The 26,153-nt window shown below is 37.7% G+C and overlaps 1 protein-coding gene across 30 annotated transcripts in view; it reads left to right on the top strand.

Moving 5' to 3' along the window:
* The window catches only part of Dlg2 (discs large MAGUK scaffold protein 2), a 1,877,153-nt gene that overhangs the window by 1,386,509 nt on the left and 464,491 nt on the right, over window positions 1–26,153 (top strand). For all 30 annotated transcript variants that reach the window (XM_052714317.1, XM_052714325.1, XM_052714324.1 and 27 more), the window contains 3 exons: window positions 10,474–10,610; window positions 22,640–22,784; window positions 24,976–25,114. In XM_052714317.1, the coding sequence (XP_052570277.1) occupies window positions 10,474–10,610; window positions 22,640–22,784; window positions 24,976–25,114 (421 nt within the window). The remainder of the gene's footprint in view (window positions 1–10,473; window positions 10,611–22,639; window positions 22,785–24,975; window positions 25,115–26,153) is intronic.

Raw genomic sequence — 26,153 nt, 5'->3', positions numbered from 1 at the left:
ATCACCCTACAGAGTAGAAAACAAAGAGACTTTGTAAAATATACTGTTGTAAGTTTTCATTAAATGTGTTTGGTTATGTTACAGAATATTTTTTTAAAAACCCACTAACTTGGTTAGAATGTAAGATTAGCCTTTGTTCAAGTGTCTGTGTAAGGTACACTGTACAGATTAAAGGGTTTGATGCAAAAGGTTTTCAGTTACTGTGAGACATTTTGTGACAAGGCAAGTGTAGCTGAGTGCAGTGCTGTTCCTAAAGACCTTACCCCTGCCCCACAAAGATCCTCAGTCCATGGGGAATTTCAAATGTGTCCATTAGTTTTGACCCAACAAACAGGAAGTACTGGGTTTAAGCTCCAGCAACAGAACCAAACTGAAATACAGTCCAAAGTAAGGAAGATACATAAGGCATGATATGTAGTCAGTGCAGAGTATTTGTAGTTTGGAGAAGTGGAGATCAGGAAGGGCCTTGCAAACAAGATGTTACTAAACAGAGCTTTGTCTTAGTGGATGGAGATGAACAAAGATACACCGAGGGTACTTTTCAGGTGTTTCAACTTGGTTTCCACAGCAACCTTTCTAGCAACCGGAAAATCCTCATCTAATTTTGACATATGAAATGGCTTTATATCTTTGTAACAATCTATGTTATTTTTATTACATTGTGTGCTGGTATCAAGCCTCGATGTTAGTCTTTAAAATGTTTGGGCATCAATTATAATGAGCTTGGTTTGCAAATGGCAGCTAATTTTAGCCTATGAATCCCACAATCACGTGATAGTAGATAGAGGTGTGGTTTATTACCTAGGTTGTATTTTCATCCTGTAACATTGGAGAGTATGCCATTTCAGGTATGATAAAATGGACTGGATCAGTAGCAGAGCATATAATCACACTGTCCTAAGTACCAGTAGCAATTGATTATCTGTGGTCTGTGCAGGCTGTTTCACTTATAATAATGAAAGAAAATTGGTCAGAGATGATAATCCCCTGAGTAAGAAAAAAGCTAAATTTGTCTCTCATTGATCATTTCTATTGTTCCTTTAGGGAAGATGTTAGCATAGTTTTCATGAATTCTGTCAATACCTATCATCGTAATTGACATGTTAAAAGTGCTTACTATACATATTCTAAAGTTTTTATTCTAAAGAAATCAACTAACATATGTATCTTTGTTAATGTGGAATGCCTGATACTTAAAAATGTATTAATATCACATGACCAATTGCTCAATGAATGATTTAGTAGATTTGATCTACAACAATCACTAGATGCCAGAACTATGCTCAACATAGTCCATATCATGCAACCCCTATTCTGTAGGATCATTCAATTTAATAAGGAGGGGAGGGAAAGAAAGAAAATTATCAGCACACATAAGAGGCTAATTTGTGAAGTGTCTCTATTTTCTGTGCTACTAAATTTACCTTTGGCATTCTTTCCTCTTTTACTTCTGATGTGGTAGAGATTATGACCTTCTGTGTCCATTCATTCTTTTGTCACAAAGTGTTGTTAACTACTGTATCAGTAACTGAGCTTGCACTCTGCCTAAAATTTTCTTACCTGGACTATTTTGAAAGTAAGTCTTAGTATCTCTCTATTTCACATCCTTGAGTTGTGTTTCTTTGCTACATGGTTTCTTTCCATGCCCTTGTTTTCCTGACTCACATCGTCTCTTACATCTCGGTCTGGATACCATAAGCCACAGATAAACCACCCTGATCTGCAAACCAAGATAGGCATCCCACTTACAGGACTCTATAGTCACTATTTCTCCCAGTTTGCATTTATTATTCTGTGTCTTTACTTTTTAGGTATGGCTTTTATCTTCCACTAGACAATAAGATACTGAGAACAAGAACCACAGCTAGTAAATTCACAAACACAGCCATGATGTTACAGCTGATACTTGGCACATGAGCAGTCAATTGTTTCTTGTATTAAATATGGGCACAAAAGGCTGTCATAGAATACTAGTATTACCTATATGTAACTTGGAAATAAATTATAAGTTGTAGTTGACTAAAACTAGATAGTAAGGGAAATTAAAATCTGGAAGACACATGAAAATGTCCAAAATGAGCTCAGCAATGTAAAACTCACTAGTCAAGATCAGATTTCCTGGAGGACACAATTCAGTAGCAGAAAAGTAAGAAAGAGTGAAAAGAATGAGTACCATTTCTATAAAGAGCAGAGAGCGCTCTCTCTCTCTCTCTCTCTCTCTCTCTCTCTCTCTCTCTCTCTCTCTCTCTCTCTCTCTCTGTGTGTGTGTGTGTGTGTGTGTGTGTGTGTGTGTGTGTGTGTTTGTAACCCTAGTATTGGAGATGGTGATGGGCAGATCACAGGAGCTCACTGGACACCTAGTCTAACCCTCCTGTAGGAGAATAAGGTAGACAGTCATAGAGAAGAATGCCTGATGTCTTCCTCTGTGCTTCATGTGCACACATGGGCAGGCACAGGCACCTACATACACACAACACATATGTAAGATAAGTCATCAAAGAAAGGAAAGAAGTCGGGTAAGCAAGACAATGTTATGAACGGTAGAAGTGTCAACTTCATCAGCAATGTTGTAGGCAGTGTAGTAAATGTAAAGGCATATTGCATTTACAGGACTTAGGCAGGAAAATTCTGGGTAATTGGCTGAGCTCCTCATTCAATGGAACTCATTTATAGTTGACACAGCCACTCTCACTACAGGAGGAAATAATAATAAAGTGACTTGCATATGGCAGTGTATCAGTAAGACGTTTGTTTAAAAAGAAAGATCTGTATATAAATATAACCACTCAAGCCCTGGAAACCAGAAGTTATAGTCATTTCCTAAGCCTGTCACAACAAAGCAGTATACAGTGAATGGTTTAAAACAGCACAAATATGTTCTCTGATAGGCCTTGAGGCTACAGAGCTAAGATGGAGGTGTTAACAAATTGATTCCTTTTAGAAGGCCCTGAAGGAGAGGATGTTCCAGTCCCCCCAGCTTTTAAGATCATTGAAAATCCTTGCTATGCCTTGGTTTACAAATCTTTTCTTCCAATATCAACTTCCATCATCCTTTGAATTTTTTCTGTGTGTTTCTATGTCCAGATCTCCTCTTTTTGTCAAGACATTTGTCATTGGATTAAGGCATATATCTATCCAGTCTAAACTCACCTTAAATTGTATCCATAATGAAACTTGTTCCAAACAATCATCCTAACACATGCCAGGGGCTTTTTATAGAAGTGATTCAAACCTAAGGGATGCCATAGACATAGACCGTGGCATATGAAATGAGGAAGATAAGATTAAGAGATTTTAGGTATGATCAATGGCATTGGGAACTATATAGAGATCAATGTTCACAAACTTCTGCTCTTATAAGAAAGGCTGTTATGAGTTCAAGAATGTATCTTTTCAGCTAAGAAAGAATAGCCAACCCCAGAGGAGGGGGATAAAGGAAAAGCAAGCAATTTCCTATGGTGGGCAGATTTAGGTTCAGAAAACAGGATGTGCTCACTCCTTTGAGGCAGAAAGCAGCAGGCATGAAAGTGATGCACCAAAAGCATAGGTGAGTCTCATGCAATAGGGACTAGGAGAAAAGTCTTCAGCGTTGGCTGCAGTAGTTGACTGGCGATCTATGAGAGACCCGGCGAGGAGTATTGAGCACCAAAGAGATTTTTCAAAGGGCTAGTTTTTCAACTCCAAAACTTTGTCCTTTGAACCTAGAGAGCATCCAAAGAATAAGCAAATAGGTTTTGACTTTTAATTACAAAGATCCACTGTGACCAAAGGGATTCAGTCATCTCACAAATAAAAATTAAAGGCTCGTAGCTGGTTATTTTAAGCAGTTTTTCTTTCTAAATGTAAAGAGATGTCAAAATAGTCTGTTATCAGTATTGAGCAGACACACGGGGTTGGATTTTTTTTTTTTTTGGTTCTTTCATTTTAACTGGCATGTGTGTGCTTTCAAATATTAAGTTGCCCATGAGGATAGGTATGTTCTAAGACAAGCCAGCCAGAGTTCAGGACCAATTCAGTATTTCTCGTTCAATAAAAACATAGACAGAATGTGCAAAATATCTGTAGTGCTTTCTACAAAGCAATAAACACCCTCACTGGAAGATCCTAAGTAAGCTGTGACAGAACCAAGCTGTTTAATAATATCAAATTGTTTGGAGAAGCCCTCAAGGACTGTCCCAGTAAACTCATATAAAATGATGTTGAAGTGAGTTATTGAATGGTTCTCAGCTATCACAAAACTCAGTGCTTTACACCCACAAGGAATGTATGGGCACACTGTGATCATATGACATTTTTAAGTATTTCATTTTATTCTGAGCTTCTAAACCACAGTATCAATTTATGCTGCCAAAACGTCAGCTTCAGCCCCCACCTCTCACCGACACCTCCCCCTCAGTGTAGGCAGACAACTGCTGAAAGCGTGAACAGTGATCCACTCACTGGCTTCTCTATTTATACAGTGAAGAAAACATTCTGTATGGGAACAGGTCAATTAAAGGCATTAGCAAGCTTCTTGTGTGCCTTTCCTGTACCTGCAGCTTCTGTGCTAACACAGGGATATAAATTCAGGAATACATCAAAAATATGGAGTGAACCCAGCCTTACACAATGGATAGAATCCTGAAATTTTATGGGTATATCCATATTTGTCAAACATATTTTTAGTTATTTAGGGGATTAACTGTTTGAGTTAGGCATATCTTTATCCTTTATTAGAGCCCAGGAAGATCTGTTAATTTTACCTTCTTTTGTGATTTGATTATGTAGATTTTTCTGTGTTAGCTTTGTATGTAGCCAGCATAAACAGGAATGTTTTTGTTTTAATAACCAAAGTCCCCACAGGGGGTAACATAATGGTGAGCACTACGAAGTCTTTTCACTGAGTTAATTTTATGTTTGACTAATTTCATGGTCTAGAGTTATGTACTTATAATGAAGTCTTCTTTTAAAAATGGTGACCAATCAGAGCTTTTATTTCCCCAAAATGGTGATTTTTGGCATTTTTGGCATTGCTGACTCAAATATTTATAATCTTATTGTACTACCTTCGTAGATGTGGTTTATCACACTACAAATACATGCTTTCCTAATGGTTTTGCTTCTGCGTCAAGTTCAGGAGAGCTGGGTTTTATTGGTGTTGTGTGTCCATGTCATTGAGTATATCTGGAATCCAGAGGGAGAGTTGGTGTCAAAGGTGCATTCTCTTTTATGAATTCTCCTTCAACCTCAGATAAAGCTGAAATGCAGACCCTTTGTTGATCCTTTCCCCAACCATTTCAGAAGATTTCTCTCTCTCAACACCTCTATCACCATTGTATACATCCTGCCAAAAGTATTTTAAGTGTCTGATATTCTCACCAACCTAGGGGGCTCGTTGAAAGCAGGGGATTGTATTTATCCAGAGTCTATTATGTGTCAATCTCTATAGGACATAGCAATGTCCACTCTTTTATTTCAGATGAGAAAATTGAGAAATGAATTTCCACAGTTGTTAGATAAAGAGTTCGGGATAAGACGATGGCTCTTCTGCTGCCCTTTCTCTGCTCTACAATTGGCATAAACTCCTGGCAGATTGAAGGGAGAGAGCTGATTTAAGTTCTCCTAAAGCAGAGGAGTGCCTCACATATTCCCTGGTTCCACTGACTGTGCAATTTTCTGCCCCTCACTATCTCAAAGCCAACAATCTCATCTTTAGAGGGAGGATTTTTTTTCAGAGATTTGCACCTCTCTCCTTTACAATCACTTGTTCTTTCTCTCACTGAGAATATATTCATGTTGAAACTTCCATGCCCAGCTTTTCTCTAATTATACAATATAAAACAAAAATCCATGGCACTGAAGAGCTTGGACTTTCACCAAGAAGATAAACCATAAAAGGTATATGACGGTGTGTAACTGTAGACAAAGCTGATTGAGGGGCTGTGGTAGGAGGAGTGTATGAGCCCAACAATCCAAGACCAGCCTTGGCCACAGACAGAGCCTGTCTCACAAAAGAGAAGCCACACAGGTGACTTATTGCAAGGTAATAAATGCTAAGAGAAAATGGAAATTAAGGCATGGTGATAGGGTAGATATATTTATTCATTTCTTTTCCTGTCACTGTGATAGAACCCCCTGACAAAAGCACCTTAGAGGAGAAAGTCTCATCCACTTCAAAATTCCAGGTTATAGTCTGTCTTCTCAGAGAGATCAATGTGGCAGAAACTTGAAGCAGCTGGTTACATTATATCCATGTTCAAGAGCAGAGAGCAGAGAATGAATGCATGCCTGGTGGGCTCAACTCTCTTTCTCCCCTTATATAGAATCCAGATCCCAACCCCAAAGAATGGTACTGTCCACCTTTAGACTGACTCTTTCTACATCAATTAACATAATCAAGACAGTGCCCCACAGATGTAGCCAAAGGGGAACTTATCTAGACAATTCCCCACTAAGATTCTCCTTCTAGGTGATTCTAGACTGTATCAACTGGACAATGAAACCTAACCATCACAGTAGAATATATAGTAAAAGACAATATTGAATAGAAAGATCAGAGTCAGGCCTCTAGAGGGATTGATATTTGAATAAGGCCTTAAGGAAGTATACTCTAGCCAATTTCTTTCTTTTGTAGCCAAGATAAATATAGCAGAATGACTTTCTTGGACACAATGGACATAATGCATAGAATGGATGGGCATGGATATATATGCTTGTAATCCTAGTTTGGGGAGGTAGGGAAAGATAGATCAGGCATTCAAGTCCAGCCTCATAAAGAGTTTGAGGCTGTCATGTGCTAAATATGACCCTGTCTCAAACCAAGAAAACCACAGAACATATTTAGGAGATGTTGGTTGAGTGAATGAATGTGTGGATGAATGAAATGAATGAATGTGAATGCATCCAATCTTAAAGCATAGATTGATACTTCTGAATGTAAGTAAACTTGTTTGCATTATATAGACATAAGTTTCACGTTACATACCATGTTGAACTGAATATCTGGAATATGGCCAGGCATGGTATGCACACCTGTCATTTCATTATCCTGGAGGCTGAGGCAGGAAGATCATGAGTTCAAGGACAGGCTGGACAACACAATGAAGCCCTGTCCGAACAAATGAAAATCATGAAAAGAATGATACCTGAAAACTATTTGATATTAAGTATGGATTGGTTTAAAATATATTCACATATCATTGAAATAAGAGAAACATTTAGTTGTGTGGCACCAAACACATTCTCTGGGTCTCAGAGATATGTGTACTAAAAATGCCTGGCTTCACCTTGGGTAGAGTCACTAGATAAAAAGTACATAAACCTAATATCAAAAAAAAAAAGAAAGAAAGAAACAGTTTTTCAGCTGATGTATTTATGTGCACAGTATTCATAGTGATTTCGTGGTCTTGGTGCTGTCTTCAATTTCAAATGTCAACTATATAGTTATTCTCTTTGTGGGACTTAATCTTTTTTATGGTGGTAATGTGTTCCATAGCTCTCAGGAACCAAGATTGTCTCTGGCATTTATTGCTCATCTAGTGGGTGTAAATCAGAGTTCCTGGATATGTGTTTAACCTTGTTCTCTACAGTATTTAGAATGACCTCTGTTGTGCTACAAATGCAGTAGACTTCATGTGATAGTGCAAATGCTGAGAAAAATATTTTTAAAACATTCTTATGCTCATTTATCTAGTGAAATTACAGTTTTGGACAATCTGAGCTAATGCACATTTTAAAGTTCATAGGAAAAGCCCGTTTATACACAATTCATTTATCCTTTGGTCATTGCTTAGAAAACACATTCTTCTAAGTCATAGGCAGACAAATGTACTCAGGGTTCTATGGGGTGGTAAAGTATCAATGAAGAATAATTACCCACTTCAGTAGGAAATTATATAACACTTATTTTAATTGCCCTATCAATTTGAATCCATTTTCCATTTCTTTTAACAACTATTATAGTTCGTTTAACAAAACCATTGCATTTTTAATATAATTCCAGGGTGTAACTTGATAATATACTAAATCATCATTTTTCCATTATTTATATTGTCTTAAGAGCATATATTTAATTTGCTCTGTATTGATAATCAAAAGTATAATGAAATAGAGTTAATGTTCATAAAATCATTTTTCCATTATTATATATATAAAGTACCAAAAATTTTATGACTGCTTTACCAGTTATTCAATGTATTTTTTTTAATTTTTTTCTTAAGCCAAAAAGACATGAAACTCTGTGTTTAATTTCACTGGACTTTGAGTACTCTCTTTCTGAATCGTGTTCTCAGAGGGTCTATCAATAATTTCTTTTCAACTACTTTATAGTTGGTAGTTAATTCTGCTCTTGTTATATCCTTCCACAGTTAAATTAAAAAATAAGCATTTTGCAAGCCAGAGTAAAATTCACCTCTTAAAATAAAACGTCCATGTTTAAAATGATCTTATATTCTGCCATTCATTATAAAAAGTAGAGTAAAGGTATCCTTTTTTATTCTTAAGACTCTAAGCACAAAAATACAACTCTCACCTCAAAGGGGATGATAAATGGTTTGTTCTGTAGCCGAGTATGAGTGACCATGGCGTGGGAACACAGACTTAGGTTACCCCAAATTCCCTGTCCCAACATGGAAGCAATTTCATGGATTTTTTTAACAGAACAAAGAAAGTCAGAAATCAAGACCTTTTCAAATACATTGGTAGAAGCATGGGGAGGTGGGTTACAGTAAAGCAGGAAAGCTCTGTCGTAGTACTCAGGTGCAATCTGATGACCCTCTTAGCTTCGGAGTTGTTATAAGGTAGTGGTCTGCTAAGTTACCACATACCAAGCAAAAGCAAGTGTCTGTTTCTACATCCCAAATGGTTCACTTAATGGTCACAGAGCTGTCAGGTAAGGTTCAGAGGAAGACGATAAATGGCTATTGAGAGGGCAAAAGAGGACTCAAGATATTTTGGCTTCAGACTTGAATCATTCCAAATCCCTCCACAGTCACTGAAGGTTCTGTTCAAAGATTCAGCTTTTTTTCTGGGAACTTTTGCTCATAAGGCCGTACACAGACATGATTCACATTTTTTTGTCAATAGCTTCATTATCAGTTAGTGAATGAAAACAGAAATAACAAGGAAGGCCATAACTTTTCCTAGGTGTGGTGGAGGAGGAAGTTTATTTCAGATGAAAGGGAGAACAGAATCAGAGGCAGAGATATCTGGGAGTCCAGAGTGGACATGACCCTGAGCATGTGGGGTGAGGGGAGAGAGGGGAACCAGGTACAGCAGCCAGGGAGTCCAAAAGGGAAAGGGGAAACCAAAGTGGCTGGATTATATAGGGAAGGGCAGCTAGGGGAAGGGCAGCCCAGTCCCTGGGCTGGAAAAGTTTAGGATAGGGGGCAGGGTATGCCAGCCAGGAGGACCTTGTGACAGGTAGGGACTGGGGGATGCAGGGAGAACCTGGGTCAGCGTCGGCAGTGCTATGTCACATAGGCACCTTGCTCATTTGTGCCAGGTTCGAAACCTAACAGTTAGTTAATAACACTAGGGGCCAGGAATTTTAAAAATATGACAACATGGCCAAAGAAGAAATGTAAAAAGAGCATCTTTCATCATTTTTTCATCAGCTTTCTGAAATAGTGACAGAAATATCCAGTGTTTCAGTCTCAGTCTAGATGACACTCTTCTAACTATAATTTTCATCCTGAAATGTCAATCAAGAGTGTCCAGTTGCCCCCAAAAATGGTTGTGGTTCTTCTTTCTTTGATAGAATAACAGTGAACATGAAGATGTGCCCTGGGCTCCATACAATCAAGGACTGCTCCTGTGTTCCTCCTGACTCAACATATATATAAATATATAATATATTGTATATATAAAACTCTCACCTCAAAGGGGATAAGAAGTGGTTTATTCTGTAGTCAAGTATGTATGACAACAGCCTGGGAACACAGATTTAGGTTACCCCAAATTCCATGTTTCAAGGCGAAAGTAGGTTCATAAAGCTTATGTTAATAGAATGAAGAAAGACATGAATCAAGAGATTGTTCCAGTACATTAGTGGAAGCATCTCCTTCCTGTGCTAGAGTAGCAATGACCATGAGGATGAGCCCTGGGCTCTGTATAGTCAACAACTGCACCTGTGTTTCTCCTGCCTCAACACAAAAATACAACTCTTTCCTCACAGGGGATAAGAACGGTATCCTTTGCTGCATCCTTATTCTGACTAGTTACTTATCGGGAACTCATTAATTGGAAAAGAGTAGTGGTTAGGGGCCCAGTCTTCAAATAGAACAAAATTGAAATTCACATATGATTGACTAAATGATCTTTGCTTCAGTAGCACAAATCTATAAGCCCTTCAAATATTTAGATACCAAAGTTGATTTCAATAGAATCCTTGCTGCCATTTATTAGAAAAAAAAAAATGAACCAGTTAACAATATTTTCAGATGTTGTTACAGAGCTAATTGCATTTGCTTTTCATTTTCTGTTCTTTCCCCCTAGGTTTAGGCTTCAGTATTGCTGGAGGTGTGGGGAACCAGCACATTCCTGGAGACAACAGCATTTATGTAACCAAAATTATAGATGGTGGAGCTGCACAGAAGGATGGAAGGTTGCAAGTAGGAGACAGACTACTAATGGTGAGTGTGACCCCAGCAAAACTGGGCACAGATGTATAAGGTTCTTCTTTATCACTGTGTGACTGTCTTAGTTTGGAAAGCTATAACAAAATACTCTAGGCTAGACGGCTTAAACAGCAGAAATATATTTCCTCAGAATTCCAAACACTGTTATTTCATTTCTAGGAGGGCACTCCTCCAGGTTTGCAGATGGCCACCATCTGTTTGTATCTCACAGGCCCTTTCAATGGGCTTTTCCTGACAGAAAGATGCGTTCTTTTTTCTTCTCCTTGGCTAGCAGTCTTGTCAGATTAGGGCCCCGCCTTTGACACAGTTAACCTTCAGTACACACCTGTGCAGCAATCGAGGTCAGCAAGCAGCGGTGCTGAAGAAAGGAAACAGGAGCTTCAGAGAAAGAATGGAAAGCATGCTCAGACATTTGTTCAGTATCTAAAAGAAACCAAGATATAAAGATGGAAAAGGAAAAGCAGGCAGACTTCACAGTGCAGCATGATGGGGACTCCATGAGCTACTGCATCATGGGAAGGACTACTGGGAAGGATAAATGCATTTTCTCATTAAAAAGATAATTATCCCTCCCATCTCTTTAGCCTGTTCTCAAATGAATTGGTTTTCATGAGCAATGGTTTCCTGACTTGGTGAAGAAAGTAAAGAAAAGAAAAAGAAAACAAGAAAGAAACATATCAATATCAAACTTGCAACTCAGAGTTTCCAACTTCTTGACCGTCTAAAGTCATCATTATTTTCATTCTCAAGAAGCTATGAAACTTATTTCTTTGTATGCTTTGAAAATAAAAGTTGATCTTGTGATGTTGCCTTTTCAACCAAAAAAATTATTTAGGCACTTGAGATATGAATAACTTTTGTACACAATATAAATTTTATTACTTGAAATATTGACATTAGGATAAAGTGTGAAACCATCTTCTACATAGTCTACATTGAAAATGAAGCAGAAACTTTCATTTTCAAATAATGGTTGCCTTGGGAAAGGCTTCACCTTTGACATACAAAAAGTTTAGATGTAACTTTTCCAGCATTCCTTCACCTGATGCTATTATGAAATTATGCTAGATCTGTCTGCTGATTTCTTCAAGTCATGCCTAAATCTGTAGACTTATTTTCAAATTCTAAGAAAAACGGCCTCTACACCCAAAAGAATTTTTCAGATGCTATGGTATTTTTCCATAATAATTTTTATATTCATTGTAAATAACATGATTTCAAAAATAGCTATGACATAATTCTTCACTGTTTTAAGTTTTAAGGAATGAATGGTTTTAAGAAAATGAACCTTCAACAATGATAGGTCGCTTCTGTCCTATATAAGGAAAACCATAATTAGTGCTTCCGAGGCAACTAGCAAGCGGAATCTGGGAATGAGAGAAAATGGCTCACTTTACATTATTCTGAAAGAAGAAAAACTGACCCTGAGTTAGAAACAATAAACAAACAAAAAAATTAGTGAAGCTACCCTGAACACCAATTATTTTACTTCAGCCTCCAAAATATCTGTTACTGTTCTCCTGTCACTCTGGTTAGCCCCTACTAATAATATCTATTTTTCCTGCTCTTCCTGTTTCTCCCCCAAAAGGAAGTGCACATGACTTAGACTCTGTGACTTACCAGCTGCAGCACACTGCACATTTTTCTCTAAATACGCCATTCTTTCTGAAGCTGTTTATCCTCGTTCCTTCTTTCAGTCCTTAGGAAAACATCCCCCAATATGTTATCCACTCAGAGTGTTTTAAGTACTGGCCCCAAAAAGAAACTCCATGTTGGGCTATGGTTCAATCAAAGAGCTTGCTTAGCAAAATCCTGAGAATGGCAACAAATAAAAATTAGTTTATATTAAACTCCTGTTCATTATCTTAGACTTTTGTGGCTACATGGCCACAATTCTATAAGTCTCCAATCACTTCCCCTAAGTGAGAATGCAGCCTTGCAAGAGCGCACATTTTTTATTTACTTTTTAAAATTCTTGGTACAATAGAAAAATAATAATCTACTAAAACTTAATGACATTTATTCTTTCTTGTTTGTTTGTTTTGTTTTTCTGTTTTTCAAGACAGGTTTCTCTGTATAGTTTTGCGCCTTTCCTGGATCTCGCTCTGTAGACCAGGCTGGCCTTGAACTCACAAAGATCCACCTGCCTCTGCCTCCGAGTTTTGGGATTAAAGGCGTGCGCCACCACCACCGCCCGGCTTATACTTTTTTAATTTAAGAAATTTTTCATTCATTTTACATACCAACCACAGATCCCCCTCTCATCCCTTGTCCCACTGGAAGCAAGCATAGTCTTAATAATACCACCTTTGGCTTCACAGCTATGTTGACTGCATGTTGGGCATCTCCTGATTCATAGAATACAGAATGCGCATTTCCTTGCCAGGAAGTTTTTACGTTTCAGAATTTAAATCTTAAATGTCATCTTTGTTTGGAACCTCAGAATCTCACAGAATGGCAACTGTGTGAAGTGATATTTCACTTTTGATAAGGGCCCCTAAGAGTGGAGAATTTAATACTTGCCCAAAAATACCTACCAGATTATAACCACCATTGTATATTTTTTCTCATTACATTGAAATTTATTTTCTATAATTTTCTCCCTTTACCCATAGTCCCCCCCATAAAAATGGCAAGGATTAGTCCCTCTTTCATATATATCTACAAGTTTGTATTGCCATATTTTCACTACCCAGTCTTTTAAGATGTTTGACACATTCTTTTCTCATTTTTGAAGTAGATGTTATCACACATTCATTTATACTCTTTATGAATAAATTTCACTTAAAATTCCTTCCTATTTTCTTCTCCACTTTTGAAGATCTGAGCTTTGCACAAATTATGCTAAAGTAAGAATTCTACTGTCCCCTTTGCAACAAATCTCCAGTGTCTAAAATGAGGTGATATGACCTGCCACGCTCATGTTTCATGGTCGTCACCCAAATACTTGGTATAGATTGTGTTTCTCCATTTAATATTTTTTAATGTCTTTTGCTACAATTATTAGATTCTTTTGTCTGTTCAGTTGAATGCCAGTGACAGATGTTTGTGGATAATACTGGTAACTACTGGTAAAGTCTAAGTGAAGGGATTACTACTCAGTCTTGAATATCTTGAGACAGATGGTCGAAAGTTGGGAACATTGAAGTTTTGGCTTCTTTTTAAAAAAAAAAAAATCTTTTACATATTTCCATACACTGTTTCTTCTTAAGCCTTAGCAAGATGCTCCTCGGAGCCAAATATTTTATAGAAATGTGATCGTTTTTGCCTTTTCTGTATAATACCAGAGACTTTAAATCTGGGATCATTTATCATTTTTACAGCAGTAACATTAGTTGTTGGTTGTCAAGCTCCTTGCCATGTTATAATTTAAGGTTTAAAATCTTACACTTTCCCCCTTATAACCTCTGCTTGACATTTAAAGGAAAAATTGTCAGTAAGAGAATTTATACACTTTTGCAGAGAATGAATTCATCTTCTTCCTTAAAAGGGAAGTAGTAAACGGAGGGAAGGATGACAAAGGCATCGAAGTCAAGTGGGAAAATGCTGGGACCAGACTCTGCAGAACTCTGTCTAGTCACAGGCACACCCACTAATTCTACCAAATCACTTTAGGCAAGCCAAGTACATCTGTGGTTTTGTTGTTGTTGTTGTTGTTGTTTGGTCTCTTTACCATAGTATCATTACCTTAGATTGGCATTTCCCAGTATGTTTTTAAATGCTAGTCTTGTCCCTTTGTTATTTTAAAGGAATCTAAAACCAATATAGGTTCAGAAATTCTGAAATGTGTGTGTGACCCTCCTCAAGGAACATATAAAAACCATATTAAAGATCTGTGAAGTTCTCTAATAAGGAAATGTTTTCATTTACTCTATAATTTTCAACCTCTTATCATGGAATACTTTTTGTTAAAATGATACTTATAAAACAGTTACAACTAGAGTTCAGTGGAGCATACTCTGGAATATGTTATGAGTAAGAGCCCCGTAGTTTTATTCTTAAGCTAAGGATAAAGTAAAGATAGCAAACTGGTTAGGGGAATGGGACAAGGAACAATACTGTTTTTCTGAGTAATTACTGGTTGTGAGGACTTAAACTGATTAACTTTTGGTGGCTGTCTGGTTTTATTCAAACATCAGTAACAAAAGGTATCATATCAAAGACAATGCAAATATATTGAAATTATCTGAATGAGAAACAGGACATTCACAGGTGGTGGGAGTCCACCTTAGATGAGACCATGAACTGTAGTCTTCCACCAGCATGCCACTTCCATATTTCCACAGCTAAAACTGTGCATAGAGAAACTCACATACTCCTTATGCTTGCGCTTAGGAGGTACTCAGGGCACTTGCCACACTATTCTCAGTTGGAGTTCAGAGAATTCCCAACACTGTGTAACTAGCCAATTGTGAGATTAGATAAAGACCTGCAGAGTGACGGCCGGAAGTCCAACTCCCTTCACCAGTTTATTTGATGGCTCTGGTTCTCAGTCCCATTTGTACCCTAGAATCTCATGGTTGGCTTTTGAACATGATGAATACCCCATTCTCAATCAATCCCAAATATGCAAATCAGAACCTTGAGGTAGGAGTCATATTCATTTGGGTTTTAGTTTCCAAATGATTCTCTCATGGGACCTAGGCAAGGACCAACATGACCTTGACCTAATACTACAGGAGCCATCTCCTCTGATGTCACTGCTTTCCTGAGGGCAGCCCTGGTGCTGGTGGTCACATTGCAGAGCAGTGCTATTACTGAGTAATCTCCTGCAGCCACCTGGAAGGCATCTGGAGTAGTTCACCCCTCACATTCTGTCCGCTACAGTTAAGCACTTTCAAAAGCAAGAAAAATCTGGATAATTACTACTTGGGCTCTCTTCTAGTTTATCTCAAATGCAATAAATTATAAGTCAACACAACTGCATTGATTTAGTTTATTCAAGGATTAAATCTTTCCTGTTGATTTCTTTTTATTTTGCTTATAAACAGGGTATTAACCTTGTTTATGTAACTTTCTCTACAGTTAGCATATGCTACTCAAAAATATCATCATTGTTATTTGAAGTCCTGGGGATTTGACCAAGGCCTGTGGATACTTTGCAACTACTCTACCACTAAGCTACTGTATCCTACTTCAGTAGTCTGGTGTCCTTCAAAATTCAAGCACTGATCTATCACTGCTAATAGTTTTAGCCTCTCCATATACTACTTACTAGCTTTATAAAAATTAACTATTAATTCGTTTCCTTGTTTGTTTTATGGTGGTAAGGATTGAACACAGGGCTTTGTATATAAAAGTCAAGTATTTGCACCACTGAGCTATATGCCTAGGCCTAAAGCTATTTTACTAGCCCACCCAACTAGGAAAGCAACAAGAAGTTGCCTCTAACGGATTCAGATATGTTTAAATGGCATATATATGTTTAAATTATGATTTCTGTTGCTATTTCAGGACCTAAAACAACTTAGGGAGGAAAGGGTTTATTTCATCTTACACCTTTCCTGCAATTCTCATGTCACACTCCATCCCAGGAGAAAGTGGAACATGGTGGGAAACTGGGGGCAGGAACAGAAGCAGAGGCCATGGAGGAGTGCTGCTTACTAGCTTGTTCCTTGTGGCTTGTCTCTACCCACTTTATTTTATCATCCAGGACCATAGGCCCAAAGATGGCTGCCACCTGAATGACTCCTGCATTAATCATTAATCAAGAAAGTACCCCATAGACTTGCTCACAAATGCCCAGGTCAATCTAGGAGGGGTATTTTCTCAGTTGAGGTTTCTTCTTCTCAAATGACTCTAGTTTGTATCAAGTTAACAAAATAACTAACCAGGACACTATGTTAGTAAAGCCTACACAAGAAATAAACATAAATATGATCAATATTAATGAAATTTCCACTTGTACCTCATGAATTACCCTGGGCTTCACATTGCCCTGTGCATTTGGTAACCAGTGTTATGGAGGGAGCTTCAGTCAATCAAAATACCACTCCCATGTTCTATTCTTTCTCTTTTTATAGACGGAAGGATTAAGAAATGTATGATTAATGGGGAAGGAAATTCATCCAGCTGGAGCTTTGATTGTGCATTATAAGCGGAGGTGACCCTGGGCTCTCTTTCTGTTTGATGTTTTCCTCCTTATATCCTACCTGGCACAAAGCGAGCATCCAATAAGTGTGTGCCATTGCTGGAACGACCTTCAGGCCTCTTCTCTACCTCTCTAATTAGCACGAAGAGAAAACAGAAACTCAGCACAGCTGCCCCACTCTTTCAATAAAACATGGACTTTTGATCCCTTTGGACATGGTACAATCATTCTTTTGCAGCATATTTAGCTTATTTCAACCCTAATTAAGTACCAGGTGCTTATAATGCTTCATGTGGGGAAATGCAGAAAAAAAAATGAATACAATTTTGTCATTTCCCTTGAAAATATTAAGGCAGTTAAAGGTAGGAAGAGGTATTGCAGGAGTAAGCATTGAGCACAGGAGGGGGTGACAGCAGTCTCAACCAGGAAGAAGCTATTTCCAGCAGCAGGCTCAGTGGTACCTAAATGCCTGACTTTGATTATTTGCTTAGCATTTCCTTTATACAGGGTTTCTACTAACTCATGGTATCATTCAGTCTTTCCTCATAAACACAAGCCCACCAAAATAAACACAATCATTTTCTTCATTTGACATGTGGAATTCCTAGTAAAGGTATTAGGCGGCTCTTAATCATGAAACTGAAAGCTAAAACCAACCTGATCACTCTCCAAAGCACCTGAGAAACATGTAAGCTTCAACACTGTGATTTATAAATGTACTTCATCATGAATCCTTTCAAAAAAGTAATACCATACAAAACACAACTAGAATTGAGCAGGTCCTCCAGTCCTAAAATATACCCAGATTTAGCCATGTTTCTAATCAATTTAAATTGCACATGAGACACAGCCCTCCCTCTTTGTCATTAGATTTCACCTGACTCCTGAGGTTGCTTTATGTACCACTCCTTTCCATTCTTCTTTAAGTCTTTGTTTTTGTTTTGCCCAAGTGAAGTTAATCTTGTTATAAAAACACTAATACCTATCCATTGTTGAAAACATTAAAACCAAGAAAATATTGATTATCCAAACATAACCATATCCACATATTCACTATTTATTACGATTTCTTATTTCAGAGGAAATTTTATCATCAACAGTTTATTTCAATATGCTGTAGAAGTTTTGCTTTTCCTGAGGTTATGCATTTTTATTTTCCTATCATTGATATTACTGCATTGGATTGATCTTCTTAATTTATTTCATGATCTAATAACCAACCATTTCATCTCCTTTTTAAAACTAGCAATAGAGTTTAGGATTTTTTCTCCAGTGTTTGTGGGTCACACATTTCCTTGTACTTTCTTTCTAGGTAGACCTCTGTCGCTAATCATTGCCCTTACCTGTCCCCCAGACATGAATAGTCTTGCATGCAAATCAAGTCAAGTATTCAGAGCCTGCATCACAGAATCCTGTTCACTATTGCCTCTCCTACCCTCCAGCCTCCCACTGTTACACTGGGTGTAGATACTGGCTTCCACGTATTTGATTTTCCACAAAACTGGCTAGGTTCCCTTCCTGTGGGTCCCCAGCACCTCCTTCTTCAGCTGGTTTACCACGCAGCATATGATGCCCCAATCCAGGCCACCTCATCTTTTGAGCCAATGAGTCATCTTACCTCCAGCTTCTCAGTCTTGGGTCTCCTCAGTCCTCTTTAGTGTTGCTAGTATGAGGCAAGGATGCATTTATGTCCCCTCCGTGGAATGCTTCCCACAGACAGCATCTTATTCAAACATACATCATCTCTTTCCCTGAATCCAGGCCAGTTGGTCAGTGTTCATCATGATAGTCAAATACTTGATACAAAATTAAAAGAAAAAAATCAAAAGACAATGAAACATCATGACAGGAACAGCTAACCAATCAATGCAATGTCTCTTCTCTCTGCATACGATCATCTCCAGCTGTAGGCCCTTTATGTTGAGAGTCCAAAGCACAGTGAACACACATAATTAACCCAAACAAACCCACTTTGTGAAAAACAGTTTTGAAGACTTCAGCACAAAAGGATGCTTTTTGGTCCAGGTTTTTTTTTTTTTAAAGACCACACAGAAGCCTCATCAGAAGAACCCTAATTAAATTCATCAGTTCACAGATGTTTACAGAAAAATGATCAGCAAGAAAATTGTGCCAAGAAATCCAGTTTCCTGGGAAGTGAGGTGGATGATGACAATAAACAAGTGACAAGGTTAAGAACCAACTTTAAGTATTTTAATGTCCCGCCACTTGCCATAGGCCAGTATATACTACAAAAGCCCTTCGAGACAGTGACTGGTGCCATTCCTATTTTACAGAGTACAAAATTGAAGCTTAGAAGGTTAAATAGGTTTTACAAAGTAACAGAGCTGGGAAACATCAAGACAAAGAGCTCATATCTTAGTCCATGTGAAAAGAAACCCAGTGACCGTGTGTGTGTGTGTGTGTGTGTGTGTGTGTGTGTGTGTGTGTGTGTGTGTGTCTGTTCAGGCATGCTCTTGCAATGGCATGCATGTGGACACCAGAAGACAATCTTCAGGAACTGTTCCTTGTCTTTTCACCTTGTTTGAGATGGGCTCTCTTTGCCACTGTGTAAGACACTCTATCTGGACCCCACACTTCTGGTCTCCTGTGTCTGTCCCCATCTGCCTGTAGTACCTTCTGAGATTTCAGAGGCTTGAACTCTTGTGTCCAGTTTTACCTGAGTTCTAGAGATCCAGACTCCGTTCATCAGGCTCTCATGGCAAGCACTTTTACCACCACCAGCCCAGCCATCTGCCCAGCCTCAAATGCATGATCTCTTACTGAGTGTGCTTTATTGCCAATATGATAAACTGCCTGTTCCAGGACCAAAATTCATATCAGTACTTCAATATGTCAGCCACCAAATAAAAACCAACCAAGCTTCCACTATCTTAAACTAACACTTATTCAACCAATATCCTCTTTTTCACACTCACCCCTCAGCATTTGCCATTGACTTAAATTTTCTCGTTCTTGTCTGAATATTTTCTTAGTTGTATGAAGTCTATCTTTAAAATCTACTTCCCACCTTAAAGATAGTAATAGGTGGGATTTAATAATCATTGACCATCTGTTTTTCAACTGGTAATCAAACAAGCTGTACGATTTCTGCACCCTGGGGAGAAAGACAATAAGCCCTTGTCAAAACAAAAATTTGGTGCCACTTGTAATCTGATCCAGTTAGTTCATAGCATGTGGGGTCCTCTTCACTGCCCTTGTCATTTTGTAACTCAAAAAATCTGCCCCTCTTTTATTTTCTCAATCTGGAAGTTTCTAGGGCTGTGATCACAACATTCAGAGGTACCTAACTTGGGCAGTCAAGTATTTAGAGAAAACGTCATTTCCATATGTATTTTCTACTGCTGTGCATGATCACTTTCTTTAGTCACAAGTTGGACTGCCTTAAAATAAATGAATCATCAAAACTAATGTTCTTCAAAGGACAGTGAGATATACTAAATCTCCTTCCATTTGCTGTATACCTTTGAAGGATCAGTCATTAAGATCACTTTCTGTTCTTGCAGAGGACTTGGGTTCATTTTTCACATGGCAGCTCCTCTGTAACTCCAGTTCCAGGGGATCCAATGTCCTCTTCTGATTCCCCTGGGCACCAGTCATGCATGTCATGCACACAAATACATTTAGGCAAAACACTCAAATCCATAAAACAAAAATTAATATAAATATGTATGTATATATATGTATATGTGTGTGTGTGTTCTCCAAATATGTGACAGAGAATATTATGTAAATGTTAGCCCTACTATTTTCATTATTCCTGTATAATTAAGGTCTGCTATCATCAACGGTGTTTGCCATATCTGGCTCCTCCACATTCACTTCCTGTGCATAAGTTCTACTCCCTTATTATCCATTCCACAAACTGCACCTTGTTGGAGTGTGGGTTGGTTGAAGCAAAGACCTGGAAACTGAAGACACAGTGAAGTTGCTTGATAGAGGATGATCCCTGGGGCTTTTGATTCTGTCCCTGTCACTTATCAGACCGGTAACACTAAAACAATGAAGCATCACAATAACCTATTAGATAACTTACATTATTTTATTTTATGTTTATCTTACAGAAGACATAAGGATGGTTGCAAGAAGTTAGTGTATGTAAAGTAGAATCATGCCTACATTTATTTGGGGCTGTGTATAACTACTTCATGACTGTGATTATCAGCATTTATAAGAAAATAAAGAAAAAAATAGTACTACAGATCATATATGACTAAATTCCACAGGAGAGAGGATGTGTATTACAGTCTCCCTCATCTGCAGCTCTGGTTTTCTGAACAGTACATGAAAGCACAAAGCCTCAGTCTCCAGCCAACCTGTAACATGACTCATCTCCTTCTGCAGAATCCTCTTGTAGCTTTGTGCAATCTACTTGTTAATCACTTCATTCACACCTCAATTATCAAACAGATGGCCACAACGTCACCATGAGTGTATTTTATTGACCCTTATTTTATTTAATAAGAGTGCAGGGTGGTGAGGCTGATAATTTTATTATAATTGCCTTATTGTATTATTATTTATTAATCTTTTGAAGTTAACTGTGTGTAATTTGTAAGTTAAACCTCATGATAGGTATTTTTGTTTCTATGAGACAAAGTTTTGTCTGTTGCTCAGGATAGCTTATACCTCCCTGTGTGTCCCAAGCTAATCTTAAATTATACTTTTTGAACACTTATATCCATTTATCCATTGATGATTTCACTACATTAAAAATAAATACTGCACACATCCAGTGTGGTGTTCCTGCCATGAAGTTATAATAACACTTGATATAGGCTTCTCTTTATAAAAATAAAGAGGAATGCATTGTTGGTGATACTTACAGAAATGTGATACATTTGAATGTATTCACCTGTGAATACTTACGTTACATTAACAGTCTTTCCCTAAAAAAAAAAAAAAAAAAAAAGCTGAAAGTATAGCCAGTAACCGAGAGTGTGCATCGCATACGCAGGATCTTGGGTTCAGTTCTCAGCCCTGTCGGGGGATGGGGAGCTCACCAAGTGCTGGCATGAGGGTAATCGGGTCATATTTCCAGGGGCACTTTCAGAACAGATATTAAAAATCGCAACAATGCTATTATAGTAGAGTCTAGCAAGTCATATACATGAGTTATACCAAAAACATCCAGGCTGGATAAGCCCAGATAATTGTTTGTCAAAATATTATTTGTAGTAGCAACATATTAAGAGCAAATGAAACCGGTTCTAGCAAGAGATAATTTAAGTCACTGTTACAGTCATGCAAAGCAAAAACCATGTTGCTAAATTATATTAATGTTATAATCACTATAGATCTCCAATACGGATTCCAAAATAATATGTCCAACATGGTTACACTGACTTAAAGAAATACACTAAAGTAGGAAACAACTTGTTGATTATTCTTATGTTTTGTTTTTTGGTTTTAGTGAGGTTTTTTTCTTCAATTATTATACAATGCTTTCTGTGTATTCTTTCTTCACTGTGTTGTTTTTGTGTTTGTTTTTTGTGGTGCTGGGAACTGATCCAAGGCCCTCACATATTCTCAGTAATCATTAATTATACCACTGATATGTACACCCAGCCTGATATATATATATATATATAAAACATTTTAGTCATAAGAACAACACCAAATATTTAAAAAGATCATTTATTATTTTTTCTAGAAATATTATTGTTTGCCATTAAGTCACTTCCTCAGAGAGATCAACAAAGCTGACCCTGTTTTACAGCATTGATGGCCATACCTAACCTGCTTTGTTTTAAGCTTCCACTGTATGTTTTATCAAGAATATTACAAATACCAAACTAATCATTGTAACCCAGTCTATTAATAAGATCTAATTTCAAATTTCACAATCTGCCTGGGTAGTTCTCTTTCATGTCACAGGTTTAACTTTGTCATATTGATCTTTCTCCTCTTTCAGGTAAATAACTATAGTTTAGAAGAAGTTACCCATGAAGAGGCTGTAGCGATATTGAAGAACACATCCGATGTTGTTTATCTAAAAGTTGGCAAACCCACCACCATTTATATGACTGATCCTTATGGCCCACCTGATATTACTCACTGTAAGTACTGTGTCCAGTGTCGTCTTCTAATAGCCTGCCAGTTATACAAAATAGACTTCCACAAAGTCGTTTTGACCTCTCCTTACAATTTCACTCTTGTCAAGCTTCTTGAAACACTTCAGGGCAAATATTCTATGAATCATTCCCATGTTTTTTAGGGGACCTCAGCTAATGTTTTAAAGGTGGGACACCTTGATGGAGTGGCAGGTCCACCAAGGGAGGACAGAGTGATGTAATTCTAATCTTGGTGACTACAACAGCATTGGTGCAAAAACCCCAGAAGATAAATTCTCAATCCCATGGAACATGAGTTCTCTCATGCCATTGTATTCCCTTGTCCTGGTTCAGATCCGTGTAACAGCAAAGTGAAAGACAGATGCTGGCAAAAATAAGCCATAGAGAGCTCTATACTTCCCCCTAGGGGAGGGGATTGTCCTTTGGCATGATGAAATCACCATTTTCAGTCATCATCATAACTCTTATCTTAGCTGAATTTGTTATCAAGAAAATAATCAGTCATTGTCTGTGGCTGTGGGAGAGGCAGCACTCCGAGTCACTATTTTGGGGATCACACCAAATCCACTGCTAATTAGGACTTGCTCCCTTTCTTCTGTCTTCGGAGACTAAATTTAGAAAGAATTTGCTTTCTATGTAAACCTATGTAAATCTAATGGGTGTTTTTTATTGACATAAGTTAGCTTGTAGGATTTGAAACTTTGCGAGTTCCATTGTGAGTGTGTGCACTTAGGATGCCTTCAGGATCCACTGTTAATTAGTACTATCACCCTAAGCAAGTGTTGAATCTTTCTTAGATTTAGATATTTCTCTTGAGCAAAATTTAAGAGCTAAATAACCTTAGATCTAAAGGTCCATTACCTTAGCTATTACTTTTTGAAATAATGGTTCTGAAATGTCTCCTCCTCTAAATAGTCTTTTTTTTTTCAAAGAAGGCCCTAAGCTGAGATAAGCCTTACCTTAGGACAGAAAAGAGTTTTGACTTTCAGAGACTTGAACTGAATACATTTCGAGGAGTCGGAGAGGGCTATGACTCTCTTCAAAACGGGCATATAAATGCAATGGCAGAGTGGGGACAAAAGGCAGAACACAAAGGTTCCCATCAATTAGTAATTTAACATGTGCTACATAACTTTGTAAAGTAAGGTGTGTGATACCCATCTAACTTTAGAGGAAATACAACCCCTGCCTTCAGCAGCATGGTTGGAGGATAAGCTAATTCAGATGCGTCACCAGCAACTCAATTTGGTGGAAACAAGAGGCAATATATAGTCAGATAAATGAAAATAAATGTCTTTTAGTGACTCAGAGAAGGGAGATTTCTGATCTTTCTTTGAAAGAATTGAGAGATTTTATGTATAGCTGCCTTCATAATTATACATATGAGATGGGATAAGAGACACAAATCACAGGTACTCCATACAGTAAAACAGTGATACAAGTGCCAGAAACAGAGGTATCGTTTGAGGAGTAACAACATGTGTAAGGAATATTGAAATGGGTCAGTTTTATCAATTTGATAAAGAAGAGAATGTGTACTGTGTCCCAAACAAGGGTGACAGTGCAGAAAATGTAAGCACGAGAACAAAGCAAAGTTGGATTTTAAGAATTCATCTCAGCCCACAAAACAGACTTGAGGAAAGAATGGAAGGAAGGGAACCCTGTCAAGAGTGTCAACGAGAAGATGGGTTAGGGAAGAACAGAAGGAAAGTGCTTGTCACTGTAGCCTTCCCGTGATAGAAATAGAGCATATTTGTGGGGAAGGATTAATAGGAGAATGTATTCCTTGGGAGCCTTTTGCTTTTGATAATTGGATATTAATTATGTAAAATGAATGTGAGCCCTACAATTAGAAGCTAGCATTTTCATTTCCATAGAAAATTAATCATCATTCTGGAAATGTGTGTCGAGTTTCTCCAATTCTTCTCATCACCTAATTATGCTAACTTGGGCTACAAATATAACTGTTATTACATCTTTCCAAATCTAAAGGTCACTGTGTGCTTATATATGGGAAATGCAAACAGACAGCAACTCACCCCCTTGGAAAACAAGAAAAATTTTGGCATGTAGCAAAGCCTTTGTATTTTTAACACATCCTCTGGAGTATATTGACCATTGAATCACCCACATGAAAGGTTTGATTCCGTTTCTTTTTCTCTCCCCAATTCCTTAGCTTATTCTCCACCAATGGAAAATCATCTGCTGTCTGGTAACAATGGCACGTTAGAATACAAAACTTCCCTGCCACCCATCTCTCCAGGAAGGTACTCACCAATTCCAAAGCACATGCTGGTTGAAGATGACTACACCAGGTCAGATATGCTTCTAACTTAATTGGGTTGGTTATCATTTTAAGGAAGAAGTCACATTTGTGTACTATGTCAGATGTTACTTAGTGGACAAACTAAAGTTTCTAGGTGCTCTTCAAACTCAGTGTAGGTTTCCTTTCTGTGAGAATCTTCAGCTACCTGTATATGTGTAATGGGATTTCCTGCTACATGCTCACAGATTCCTTGTGAGAAACAGTATTATGCATATACCCATCACGAAGTGATCTACCAAGATTTTTCACATTTGATCCCATTTGAATTTTGTGGCCATTCTGTAGATTAGGTTTCATCACTTGATGAAAAATGGTCACACCCAGGATCAGAAGGAAGGGAGTAGCTTACCTATTATTACCCATCTGGTCTGTGAGGTAAGAACTGAAACTCTCCTCTTCCGACGACGCTACTCTTCATGTTCTTACTACCCATGGCAATCCATATGTAATAGAATTTGGGAGTTACCATACCCTCCCTCTATTTGAAATGTGGTTCCAAAGAGTTTGAAATTAATACACACATGTTAATTCCAAGAGGGAACATGGCAGGAATCTCAGAACATGCCACTACATTACTAATACCACAGTGACAGCATATGCTCACAGCAGTCTAAGAAATTAGGTGTGACAGTTCACAGAGAAGAAAATTAATTCATTTAAATTGCCACCAATAAAAATCCAACAAATATTGAGTGACAAATAAATGAATTAATTGATTGATGGTGAATAAAAAAAAATGTTCATTTTTTTCTTTCTTTATATTTTTAAACATGTTGTTCCAAAACTAGTATATGCTTAACACACTTGGCAAAGGGGTGAAACTATGGTTATAAAACAAAAATCTCCTCAAGAGAATTAGTTCTCTTTACAAATACAGCCGTTGATGAGTGGACCATTCTCCAATGGAAAGCCACACAGTCAACAATATATGGGAAGCATAAATTAGCCTTAATGGATATAAAAATGAAAAAGTTTTTTTTGGGGGGGGGAAAGATTACGCAAAATGGATCTGGGAGAAGTTAAGGGAG

This window comes from Peromyscus californicus, unplaced genomic scaffold (assembly GCF_007827085.1).
Source record: "Peromyscus californicus insignis strain IS unplaced genomic scaffold, ASM782708v3 Scaffold_4__1_contigs__length_199733344, whole genome shotgun sequence".
In the NCBI taxonomy this organism is placed as follows: Eukaryota; Metazoa; Chordata; class Mammalia; order Rodentia; family Cricetidae; genus Peromyscus; species Peromyscus californicus.
This window is presented reverse-complemented; position numbering and strand designations above follow the sequence as displayed.